This window comes from Kogia breviceps, chromosome 7 (assembly GCF_026419965.1).
Source record: "Kogia breviceps isolate mKogBre1 chromosome 7, mKogBre1 haplotype 1, whole genome shotgun sequence".
Taxonomy (NCBI): Eukaryota; Metazoa; Chordata; class Mammalia; order Artiodactyla; family Physeteridae; genus Kogia; species Kogia breviceps.
Genome location: NC_081316.1, coordinates 52028925 through 52041978, shown reverse-complemented (window position 1 = coordinate 52041978; position 13054 = coordinate 52028925). Strand labels below are relative to the sequence as shown.

Genomic DNA, 13054 nt, shown 5'->3' with positions numbered 1-13054 from the left:
GAAATGAAGGAAGTAGATTTGAAAATCTCAGAAATTAATTCCAAATTCTAATTCTATGCTATTTTCGATGGTATTGATAAAAGAGAATTATACAGTGGGTATTTAGGTGAATATAACAAAGAGGTTAATCATTGTGCTAAAATTCTGCCAAACATCATGGAATAAGAAAAAATTTAAATAAAAATAAATCTCATAATCCTTAACAATTTGTCAAAAACAACTGTAATACTGGAAATATATATTATCTTGGGTATAAATCTATAATTTTTCATAAATTCTTAAATTGCTAAACATCTTTAAATATCATTTCACATAAGATGAAAAACTAGTGGTCTACAGAGTATGACGTTTAATGTGTCTTGCATATAACTATAGAGTTGTTAATTATAACAGGCTGAATATTGGACTGAGGGGAGCAATGAACCAGGATAGTGACCAAGCCACTAATTGAGTGAGTAATAATGAGCAAATCACTTCAACCTCATTTTTCTATTTGGGAAAATGAGGAAGAAATCTAAGTAAAGATTACTAACCTCTCTTTCAAGTCTAAAATTATATGAGTCTCTATTGTAAATGGATTAAGTACATAATGACTGCATCAATGTAATGTAACTCATTTCACCTGTCAATAAACAAGAAGTAAATTGTTTTCAATAGCAGAATGTTAAGAATAAACACAAATAAACAAACAAAACCAACTTATTTAAAAGCATCCTCTGAATTGAAACCACAATATTCTGTGCAATAGAAGGAAAGAGTTAATGACCAAGCCTTTTCTGAAAATGACAGGAGGCATATATTCCTTCTCAGCAGAATTAAAGCTGCCTAGGCCAGCTGTAAAACCAACAGTGACTTAAAATCCTAGGTCTGTTTGTCCAGAGACTCCAATCTCCAGCCTTAAGAAACTCACATGACATCAGACTTCTGTCTCTGAAAAACGTTAATTATGATACAACTCTTAGGACTCTTGAGAGGGTAAATTGTTAATGTTTCTAAATCACTTGAAGCATAATGATTGACCAAAGAAAGATCATCATTGTAAGATTAGAAAAAAACCTCAATGCTCACAACTTTCTTCTTCACAGCTTCTTATTGAGATACCTATCAACAAAGGTATCTCAATAAGAGTTTAAAGACAAGAAAGAAAAGATCTTCATGACCATGTAACAGATCTAAAATAATAATTGTGAGATGAAACAAAAAAAAAAATTAAATTCTCATCATGGCACCGTGAGAAAAACTAGGTTTTTTTCCCCAAATGTTAGCTTTGGGGTTAGCTTTGGGGAAAAATATATAAAACAAAGACTAATTGAATCTGGTACCATAAAATGCATTCTCTTTGCAAATTAAAATGTTTATATCAATTAAATTATATCTTCTAATTGTTAAAATGTCAGAAATAGAATTCAGAAATAGGTGAACATGAATATGAAGGCTTCTATAGATAGTATTCCGAGTTAAATTGCCCCAACATTTCAAAAAATTTAGGAAACTGAATTTCTCAGAGTCTGTCACAACACATTAGTATTTTCTATTAAAGTACTAAATACATTTTCCATTCTTTGAAAATAAATAAATCAAAGACAGATTTCAACTTAAGTAGTCAATGGAGTCCTTTGTTTAAAACATCCTTATGGGAAGGTGAGGAAAGTTATTGTTTGGTTTGTTTGTTTGGGTGTTTGTTTTGGCTTTCCTCAAAAGACTTTTTTTTCCCTCTTAGCTAATTTTAAGATTCCAATATTCACAGCATGTCATAATTAAACATCTCCTAGGAAGTGCACAGTCTGATTAGCACATTAACTCAGGCATAAACCAGCCGTGACCATGTTGCCTCCAGGCCTGGGTCAGCCTAGTCTGGGAAAAAACAATTCTGATGAAAACTCCTACTAAGACATATTAAATCCCAACATTATTTTATCTTCCATCATTTAAGATCTTCTTTTCCCTTAACCCTTAATTTTGGTCTGAGAACAGTCACCAAGGCTACTAGTAATAACAATGGATACTCCAGTTCTGAATTTTATCTTCATTCTCAAAGTCTCCCACCCCAGAAAGCTAGGAAGATTAGGGGGAAGTCAGAGATATTTTTATAGTTATATGCCAATAACTAGAGTGCACAACTTCCTACCCAATATTAACTCCTGTTCAGGAGAGAGGGAACAAGAGGACTACCCATATGCTGATTTCCTTTTATTGGGCTGATTGGTGACTAGTTGCTTGCCTTAAAGCAAAACAATAAATGCATTTGGCCATGAAGGCAGGAAAATCTCTCCCCACCACAGCCAACACATATACTGTCCAAAATGGTAGCCATTAACCACACTTGGTTATTAAGCATGTGAAATGTATCTAGGGCCACAAAAGAACTGAATTTTTAGGTTCATTGATTTCATTAATTTAAATTTCTTTCGTAGATTTTTTTCACATGGACGATTTTTCAAGTCTTTATTGAATTTGTTATAATATTGCTTCTGTTTTATGCTTTGGTGTTTTGGCTGCCAGGCATGTGGGATCTTAGCTCCTTGATCAGGGATTGAACCTGCACCCCCTGTATTGGAAGACAAAGTCTTAATCACTGGACTGCCAGGTAAGTCCCTTAATTCAAATTTAAAAGCTGATATTCATTTGTGTTATAGGAAAATCTTTAAATATGTTTGGAATAACTTGGGTATGTGAATCCACTTTTTCATCTGTAAAATTTAATGAAATTTAAACACAGGTCAAGTATTTCTGATGAAAATTTAGTGACTGAATTGTGATGTACATAGTGTAAAATATACACTATATTTCAAAGAGCAGGCAAAAATAATGTAAAATATCTGAGTAATACTTTTCAAAAATACTAACCACATGTTGAATGCTACAATCTATTACAGTACTTTGGATATATTATTTTAAATAAAATATATTGTTAAAAGTTAAATGCCACTGGCTTCTTACTTTTTTGAATTACTACTGGAAAATTTTAAATTATATATGACTCACATTATATATCTATTGGGCAGCACTGATAAAGAGTAATACTAACCAGTGACATAAATATCTGAGATGGGCCAGTGAAGTGGTTTAGAAAATCTGTGTAGTATGAGGAAAAGGCAAAAGGCCAGACAGCACTGCATTCAAATCCTAGCTTTGACAATGACCATCCAAAGGAACCTGAGCAAATCATTCATTCAGACTGCTCAGCCTATACTTCCCCAGGTGCAAATGGGAAGAATAGTTTCCTAGCTCAAACACAGCATTTGTAAAGTGACTAGTATATTATCAGTATAAATAAACAGTTGAATAAATCACCTTTCAATAGAAAGCAGAGATTTCAGACCACTACAAAGAATTTACTGCTTCTGAATGTCTATGTCGTCCTGCAAATTAGCTATATCCTGTGGACCCTTTATTCCTATCATACTAGTCCAACTTTGTTATTACCTTACATTTTACAGATGAATAACAGCAACCTTAGACTAAAAGCTATTATCAAAATGTTCAACAAATGGAAGTACTGTTTCCATTTGTTTTAAAGTGGTAGCAATCAAATTCATTTCCAGAAATACCATCATAATTTTTATGAACTTAAAATTTACCTAATAGGGACTTACAATATCAGAGTACCTATGTCCTTTTCAGGATTTCTACAGTTCTATCATGGTGGGACCACGCTCTTGTGAGTGTTTGGTAGGCTCTAAGAAAAACTGCTCTAAGGCATTAAGTTCATAATATATAGCTATTAAACATGTAAAACATGGGAGCCTGCAATATTTACTTTAAAATTAATTATACTTCATCGTTATACTGTATTTCTTTGCAATTTGAAAAATGCCTGCAAATTCTTATACTATGCAACAATGCCACAATCATCAAAAGATTCGAAAAGATAAGCCAAGGACAAATAAAATTAAATACTCCTTCATTAAACAAATAGTCAAACTATAGATAGAGTTCTTTTTTCAGTAAAAGTATAGATGATATCTATTCCAAATGGTGTAGATAAATTAATGACTAGAAAGTTCAGATAGGTGATTACTGAAAAGTGAGACGTTTGTAAGTCATCTTTCTTCCTTCACCATGATGCCAAGAAGAAAAGCTATCCCTTTCCACTATGACTCTTCATAAAATGTTGACTCCTGACTTGATGGGTGAAGGGTCAACTCACTATGATCATTCTTATGTTTCCATGAAAACTAATTTACAATGACCATTCTCTCCTTCAGTCTGCCTCTTGCATTTTTTACTCATAGTCTTCCATTGAGTCCTTTTATCATTTTTTTCTTCATTCAACTGATTAAGATTTATTGAGCCCCTACTATGTGCCAGCTATTCTGTAGGCCTCACCGTTGAACCTCACTAGCCTGTCATATTATTCAAACAAAACCGCTGAAGTGGGATGAGGTAGAGAGAGGTGAAACATATATTTTTTTGATTAGTTGGGTTATATATGTGTGTGTGTGTGTATTCTTCATATCTGACTTGTCACCAAAATAAATTTGAAGCTGTTACACAGCATCCAAACTCATAAAAAATTAACTTGTTGGTTTCCAACATAATTAATTTTTAAATAAGTTATCATTTTAGCTTATACAATGTCATAGAGCTGAAATCCAAAGTTCAATTATGACGTTCCAAGTTGTCTAGGCTTAGATTTTATATTATTACAACTATGTCCTGATCAAGACTTACCATTTTTTGAAGGCATATTTTACCATCGTAACTCTCTAGAGTTTTCTCCAAGTTGTTCATAAGTTATATAATAGGTCAGATATAGCTCCCACTGAAAAACCTCATGTTTGCTAATTTATACCTAAGGGGGAATTTTTAGGAAACAAAGTAACATGATAGGCCAGTGAACCTTCCTGTGTTCCTTAGAGAAAATTTTTTCTTAACTTGTTTATTGAATTAGTTGTTGGAGTTTCCATTAGATTGTAAGCAACCTGAGGGCAAAGGGGAGATGTTACTCTCTATGTGCCCATTTGAAAAGTAAAGTTTTCTGGATGTCTGGATGTCAGGTTGGTTGGACAAAAGAGAGAAATGTTCAGATTTTGGAATCTGCAATAAAATGAGTTTAATCTTTGAGACTATTTTTATCAATCCATCCATTGAAAATACAGATGTTGGGTGATTATGATGTGTCAATGTAGGTCATCAAATTGTAACAAATGTATCACTCTGGTGTGGGAGGTTGATAATGGGAGAGGTTATGCATGTGTGGGGATAGGAGAACATATGGGAAATCTCTGTGCCTTCCCCTCAAATTTACTGTGAACTTTAAACAGCTCTAAAAAAAATTCTTTAAAAAAAGTTGTTAAACTTTACAAATATCAACTGTGTGAACAACAGATAATGAAGATAGTACCTTACTGTATAAAATGAAATATAAATCAATTAATTCAGCCTCAATTTATTTTAATCTTAATATGTGCCAAGCACTACTATAGGAGTTGAGGTTTAAAGATAAATGAGATCTATACTGTAAAGCAGGAAATGGAAGGCTAGTTCCATTAAATTCATCTGAACTAATCAGAATTTTAAATAGTCATTAAACCATGAAAAATGACAAAATCTGCTTTTTCAGATGCCCTAAGATTCTTCAATATGTTTTATATTTTTTGCTTTTGCTTAGAAAAAGCTGTCTCCTTGTATTGTACAAAGTAAGATGTCCTCAGTGCCACTACCTTTTGTTCAGGAGACAAGTAGGAAGGGGAAGGAGAGGAAGAATAAGAACAGAAACATCATGGAATGGAAAAAAGAAAAATATCGACCTGAGATAAATCAGAGCAAAGTTTTGCACAATATCGTTCTCCTATTAGACCAGAGCACTGAAATCACAAGCAGCCATTAACCTAGGGCGAGCAGCTGAGAAATGCCCAGAAGTGAATAACCGCCTTAGACACATACTTTGTGAGACCCGACAGTAAAAGGAAACAGTGCAGAAATTCTCTGTAAGTTGATGCGCGGGCTGAAGTCTTGATTAGTAAAACCTAAAATCCTGTCATGGGTTGGTCCTCCAAGTGAAGGAGACCTCAGGACACTTTGCAGCTGGCAAGGAGTAGCACTTTTCTCGGATACTACTAGCCCAACAGTTCACTTTAGAAGATACTATCTTTGGTTCTTAAAAGAGTCAATCGTTTTAACTTGGACCCCTGTAAATGATAAATCATGAAAACTTGACCACTTTAGAGAGTAACAAATGTTTCTGAAATGAACAACCCACCCAGTGTTTCTTTACTGAATGTAAAAACTGACCAAGCTTTGTAGCTTCGTCTGCCCACGTTAAAGCCATTCCACAGGTCAACCAAGTCGCACTTACCCCCAACATCTGGTGGAGGTAGTGATACTCTGGCCCTTGGTTATACAGCAGGAAGGTTTTCCAGAAAAGCAGGACATTCAGGGACAGCCAGATAAGCTAAATCAAACGAAGGGTGAGAAAAAAAAATTAAAAATAAACATTACCTGATGAATGGAAACCTCAAGTACATTCATTGGACACAGTACTTTCAATGGAACCTCAATTAGTCATTGCAAAAAAGCATTATTGGAAGAGAAGTTGGGAAATTTATTCTCCTCCGGGCTTTCATTTCTTTCCCTCAAAATAATTACTGAGAACCTACTCATGTTTCAAGCCCAGGGAAATAAGAATGAGTAAAAACAGAAATGTACCTGCCTTTGGGGAGTTCACATTTTATGAGAGAGATAGACATTAATCAAATAAACTCATGAAAAAATATATAAATACAGGCTATCAGGCTGTGCAATGGCCCAGGGGTGTGAGTTGATGGGGGAGGCTGGTGAGCTCAAAGGGCTGAGAAAAGGGTTTCAATCTCTAACAAATTAAATGGAAGTTATAATGCTCTCCAAAGCCTTTCCTATTCTGATGTTTTTTATGACTCTAAAACTCATATTATTTCACACGGATTGCAATAGTTACGGCTTAAGATTTTTATGATATGTTTAGAAAGTGAAGTGAGACTAGGAATGAAGTCCAATCTTATTTCCTTAGCATTTCAAAGCTGTTTGAGGGTGCAACCAGAAACATGCAAGCAGGTGTTAAGATAATTTTTTTGGCCTCCTGGGACACTTCTATTTAAAACTTTAGGAACAATAAAATAACACAAACATCCAGGAATTATTCTGTTAATGGCTGCATTCAGAAAAGCCACACAATAAAAAGACAAATAATATAAGTAATAGACAAGCCCGTCTTTTGAGAACGTGTACTGTCTTAGCAGCACATTGGTAAGTTCCTACACACCTTAGACTGTTGGGGGAGTTGCCAACCATGGCTCCATTTGGGGTCTAAAGTTTTACAGCTCAGAGCAGGGAAATTCTAGTTCAACAATGACTACATGGTGTAGAGGAGGGCATGGATATTGGCTTCTGGGAATCTACTACTTAATGCCTCCGAGACCTTGGGCAAATTTGTTACTGTCCATGTGCTTCAAATTCCTCGTGTATAAAATTAGGATGAAGTCAAGAATGGGCCTACCTATCTTACAGAATAGATCTGAGGATAAAATAATGAAAAATAATCAGAGAGGGGAGTGAGAGAGAGGGAGAGAGAGAGGGGGGAGGAAATGTAATGAGTTTCTGTAGAAGCTGAAAGTAATCAGTATTTCTTAGTTATTTTTGTGTTAAAAGTAAATTTTCTTTAATGAGCACAGCACTGGTACTTTTGTCTATTTGTTTGTTTTTCATTTAAAAAATTGTCCTTACTTGCAGCAAAATTTGCATAGTCTGTGTTGGTTTCCATTTAGTTTTTGCTTTTTGAAATTTTATTTGTCTATGATATTCAGAAGTTTGGAAAAGGGTTCTAGGTAGGGCAATTCCGCACAAAAGTTCATTATCATTCAGTTTTATTCAACAAACTTTTATTGAGCCTCTTCAGTCTGGCATTCTTAAATTGCCTTCACATTAGCAAACCTTATTTTCCAACAAAGTATCTGATCCTTGAGGGCTTCAGCTTCCTCAGTATTTCTCAGGGAACTGACCCAGCTGTGTGAGTGCATGGTAAACATTCCTAAAGGCCTGAATTAGAAGATGGTCTTTCCCAGTCTCACTTCACTTTCTAAACATATAAAAATCTTAAGCCATAACTATTGCAATCCATGTTAAATAATATGAGTTTTAAAGTCATAAAAAACATCAGAATAGGAAAGGCTTTGGAGAGCATTCTCAATTGACCAGCAAGCTGAAAACCACTCAGAGGAAAACCTATCTGACCTCACTCAGCCCCTGCACACCTGAGATTAAGTATTTGGGATGCAAACAGGTCTCCTAAAGATCGCAGATATCCCCTTGCGGGACAAAATGAGACTAAGAAATGAGCGACATCACCACGTCCCGGGCGTTGCATGTTGTTAAACTTCAAAAATATCAATTGTATGAACAATAGATAATGAAAAATAGGCCTTTGCCGTATAAAATAAAACCAACAGAAGCAATCTGGAAAAAGAGCAAAGGCGGGGGGTCGGGGGGAGATGTTTAAATGGTTAAGGAAGAAGTTGTGTTCACTAACAGCGATCTCTTCTCCCTTCCTCCACATCCGCTCTCCCATCAAAGTGTAGGAAAGTTGCCCAGCACTTGGAGGAAGGGAGGAAGCGGATAGTTATTATCTCCAGGTACTCCCGGCAGAAAGTTTTTGTTAGTTGAGAATGTTTGCGTTAGAGGCAAAACTTCCAGCTTCCCACCCGCACTCGCTCAGAGAATGAATCAAAATCGCTGTCCCAGAGACAAAACGCCGGGAGAGCCTCGCCCGCCATCCTACCAGGCAGAGGTGTTTAACCCCTTCGTTGGCCAGCCAGCTCCTCCAGGACACAGCCATGCCGCCGGCCCCGCCGCGCCGCGCTCTCCGCCCGCCAGCCCGACAAGCGGCGGCGGCCGCCGGGGCAGCGGTTAGAGTGGTGCGGCCTGCGGGAGGGGCAGGGTGGGGACGGAGGGTCAAAGACTGAATGGAAGTCCGGGGCCGGCGCCGAGCCAGGCCGGGCGGGGTATGCGCCCCGGTGCCGGGTCTCTCGAGCGCCGCGGACTCGGCCCTCGCAGGTCAGCGCGGCGCCCTCCGGCAGCCAGGACCGTCTGCGCCGAGCGCGCGCTCCCCGGCTGCGTAAGTCCGCGCCGCGCCGGGCCGGCCCCTTTGTCTGGGGGCGAGCCTGTTGCTGTGGCTGCCGCAGTGCAGGATGTCCTGGGTTAGGATCTAGGAGGCGTCCCCCAGCAGCCTCAGCCCGGCCTGCCCGGCTCCGAAAGACCCACCACGATGTGGAGACTGGTACTCAGACATAGAGTGGACACCCTCGCTGCCCCCTTGGACACACACACACACACACACACACACACAGCACACACCTAGTCCTTTTGGACTGGTCGTCCCCCCCCCCGCAAAGGTTCCTCTCAGAGAGCCTTGGTAAGGAAATTTGAGCCGGAAATTGTCTTTTGTGTACTAGCGTCCCCCTTCTCCCGCCCATCCTCAGCAACTCATCCCACCCCCAAACAAACGCCCCCGTCACAACCCTTACGTAAAGCCTCTCTGTAGCTCCCCCTTCCTACCCCCTATCCCTAACACCGATGCAAAGCTTTTAAGAAACTTCTGAATAAAGAGTCCTGGGGAGAATTAGACAGTGGTAATGATTGCACAACTTTGTGAATGTACTATACACCACTAAATTGTACACTTTAAACATGTGAATTTTCTGGTATGTGAATTACATCTCATAAACCCATTATTTTAGAAAAAAATAATAAGAAAAAGAAAATAAAGAGTCCAGGGGAGTTAATGGTTAAAACTGACGAAATTCTCAGGGGCTCTAGGGAAGCTCAGATTCACTCTATTTAGAAATGTGCGTTTTACTACCTAGTATCAGAGTCTGTTAAGTAATAAGAATCCTCTCAAACTTGTACCAGAGGCCCGGGGAAGGGTGATTAAAGGGTGGAATTTTCACAGGCTACCTAGCCTACACTGCAACATATCAGTATTAGGGAAAAAACAAAAAATCATGCATGTGAAAGAATGTCCAATGCAAAGTAAGTGTTGGATAAATATTTGTTAAATCAGGAAATTTCTCAACTCTAGCAACTAATAAGTGGCAGTAAAAGTAAACCACTAGTAGCCTAATCACATGGCTTTCAAGCTCTTTTTTATTTTAGTGAAATACATTTTACAACACGTGCTGTGATATATAATTATATGAAATTATAATATACAAGGTATAATTTCATAAAAATCATACTTCCTTTACTACATGCAATGTACTTATCTCAATTAATTTCGTGAACTGATTAATGACTGCAACCCCCAGTTCAAAATACAAATAAATCAGTATCAAATCCCAGTTAGAATTCACAAAGTGCTCTAATAGTCCTGCCATCTCTTTGACATATGACTTTCCTGTTTCATGCATGATCTAAACCTGAAAACTGCCTCAGATCTTTCTGGGGCTAGGGAGTGTATCATTTATGAGCAACACCCTGTTCTTATTGACCATGTGATACCTGAGGACAAGAAACAGAGCACAGGGAGAACCCAGGGGTGTCACCACTGGAGGCAGGTCAAATTCTGGGACACGCTGGTATTCCTCAAATTCCCCCCTAAGAAACCATCCTCCAGCCACAATTTCAATCGACGGGAGGTGGGGAGATTCTGGCACAATGGTCTGGTTCTTCTCATGAGTTGAGAGGAGGGAAGCAACTGAAGAACAGTAGAATAAAAGACAAATTTTTTTTTAAAGTTTAACTACTTCCAAAAAAAAAAAAAAGACAAAAATAATGGATCCAGCTCTTACTATGTACTTACTGTGTCAGCCACTGTCCTGGGTACTTCATATACAAAATCTCACTTCATTCTCATAACAGCTCTACACATGGATGTCAGTTACTTACTCCAGATTTGAGGAAACCGAAGCTAAAAGAGATTAAGAAACTTGCCTGAGCAGGTGGGGAGAATGGGCAGACGTTGGTTAAAAGGTACAAACTTCCAGTTATAAGATGGATAGTTTGGGGGGAATCTAATACACAGCATGGTGTTTATAGTTAACCATATTGTATTATATACTTGAAAGTAGCTTAGTGAATAGATCTTAAATGTTCTCTACACACACACACACACACACACACAAATGATAGCTATGTGAGGTGATAGAGGTGTTAGCTAAAGCTCAGATGATAATTATTTCCCCATATATAAATGGATCAAATCAACATGACATACACTTTAAACTTAGACAATGTTGCATGTCAATTATAACTCAACAAAGCTGAAAAAACATTATGTTAACTGGAAGAATACGAACATTGCAATAAAGATGAAAACCAATAAATTAGAAGAGAAATCTGTCTGAGACGACAAAACAGGCTTTTGCTTATAGTCCAAAAAAACCCATAATCAGATCCTTTTCTGAACTCTTTTGTACCATAATAGAATGCTATACAAACATTATTATATTTATCACTATTATTTATAGGAACTCTGTAAAAGGGGACTAGGTCCTAACTGTTTATGTTGCCTTACAAGGAAACAGTACTGCAAGTTATCCCCAGGGGACAGAGCTATTGCCATGTTGTGCAGGAACTCTCATTAATGAGGTTCTTTTCAATATAATTTTCTCTAGGCCCGACTGTTTAGTGCAAGTAGATACTGTCTTTCCCAAGATAAGGAAGGCTGTCCTTGAAAGTAATGAAGAGAGAATCCTGTAGCTGTATCAGTATTCCAAAAATCATAGCAACAACAGCAACAAGAATAAAAATCACACTTTTACCAGGAAAAAACTTCACAGGAAAAAAATCAAATGACAAATGCCTTTGCTCTTGGCTGAAATAATGGTAAAATAGTAGTGATCATCCTACATTGATTATAAACTCTGTTTGGCAGTTTGAGATGTTCTTGGTCTATTATTTATTACTTAATAAATACAGAAGCTTTATTTTTTGGTAGACAGTGTCCCTCAAAATATGAAATCTGTGGGGAAAAATTGATAAAAGTTTCCCCCTTTGGTCTGCTTTATTAGTCGGCTTCTTTATGTATCAGCTCAGAGGCACACCTTTGCCGTGAAGCTTTCCCTGGCCCACCTCACCTTTATGCTCACACAGACTCATCCTGTTCTCTGCATTCTTCAATGTGTTTATAATTCTCCAAAAACATGATCATTACTCCATTTTCCACATATTATTTTAGTTGTATGCATGTGAGTGTGTGTGTCTAATTCCCCTCATCAACTGACCTCCTCAAGGACAGGGATCTTGTCTTATTCAATTTTTATTCCAGGACTTTGGACAAAGATTGTTACATAGTAGGAAGTTCAGAATGTTTGATATATGAATGAATAATAGTTAAGTATATTATCCTTCTTTTTGTGCCTCTCTCAAACTCCAGTTTCTCAAGTGTAACTTTCCAATAATGTAAGAAAAGTTTCTGCTTAGCTCGATAATTAACTACCAGAAAAGAACCAATGGGGCAAGAACTCTTGCTATGGGTGTCATCTATACCACTAGTCACAGGATATGCACCTGGGACAAGTGAGCACCTATATTAGCTTCCTGGGGTTGTAGTAACTATCACAAATTTAGTGGATTTGAACAACAGAAATTTATTCTCTCACAGTTCTGGAGGTCAGAAATCCCAAATCAGGAGATTGGGTCAAAATCAAGGTGTTGACAGGGCCCCAAACCCTTCAGAGAGTCTTGGGGAGAATCTGTTCCTTACCTCTTCCCAATTCTGCTGGATGCTGTTGTACCTTGATTTATGGCTGCATTACTCCGCTCCCTGCCTCAGTGATCACATGGCCTCGCCTCTTCCATTGTGTGTATGTCAAATTACCCTCTGCCTCTCTCTTATAAGGACTCCTGTGATTGTATGTAGGGTTCAACAGATAGTCTAAGATAATCACCCTACGTCAAGGACCTTAACTTAATTATAACTGCAAAACTCTTTTTGCCTTATATAAGAAGTAATATTTACACGTTCATGGGATTAAGATATGATATATCTGGGTGGTCATTATTCAGACTACTCTAGTACCTAAAGTTACTTAATTGATGTTAATTTTCTTTCCCTGATTTCCTAGCCTGAGAGAAGGAT

At 37.7% G+C, this 13054-nt stretch overlaps 1 protein-coding gene across 6 annotated transcripts in view; it reads right to left on the bottom strand.

Moving 5' to 3' along the window:
• The window catches only part of NOX4 (NADPH oxidase 4), a 147570-nt gene extending 138180 nt beyond the window's left edge, over positions 1–9390 (bottom strand). For 2 of the 6 annotated variants that reach the window (XM_059068555.2, XM_059068560.2), the window contains exons 1-2: positions 8756–9390; positions 6302–6397 (exon numbers count right to left, since the gene is read on the bottom strand). In XM_059068555.2, coding sequence (XP_058924538.1) covers positions 6302–6397; positions 8756–8812 — 153 coding nt within the window. In that variant the 5' untranslated portion in view covers positions 8813–9390. The remainder of the gene's footprint in view (positions 1–6301; positions 6398–8755) is intronic. The other 4 variants (XM_067038302.1, XM_067038301.1, XM_067038299.1 and 1 more) reach the window with 3 other exon arrangements.
• Between the last annotated feature and the right edge of the window lie 3664 nt (positions 9391–13054).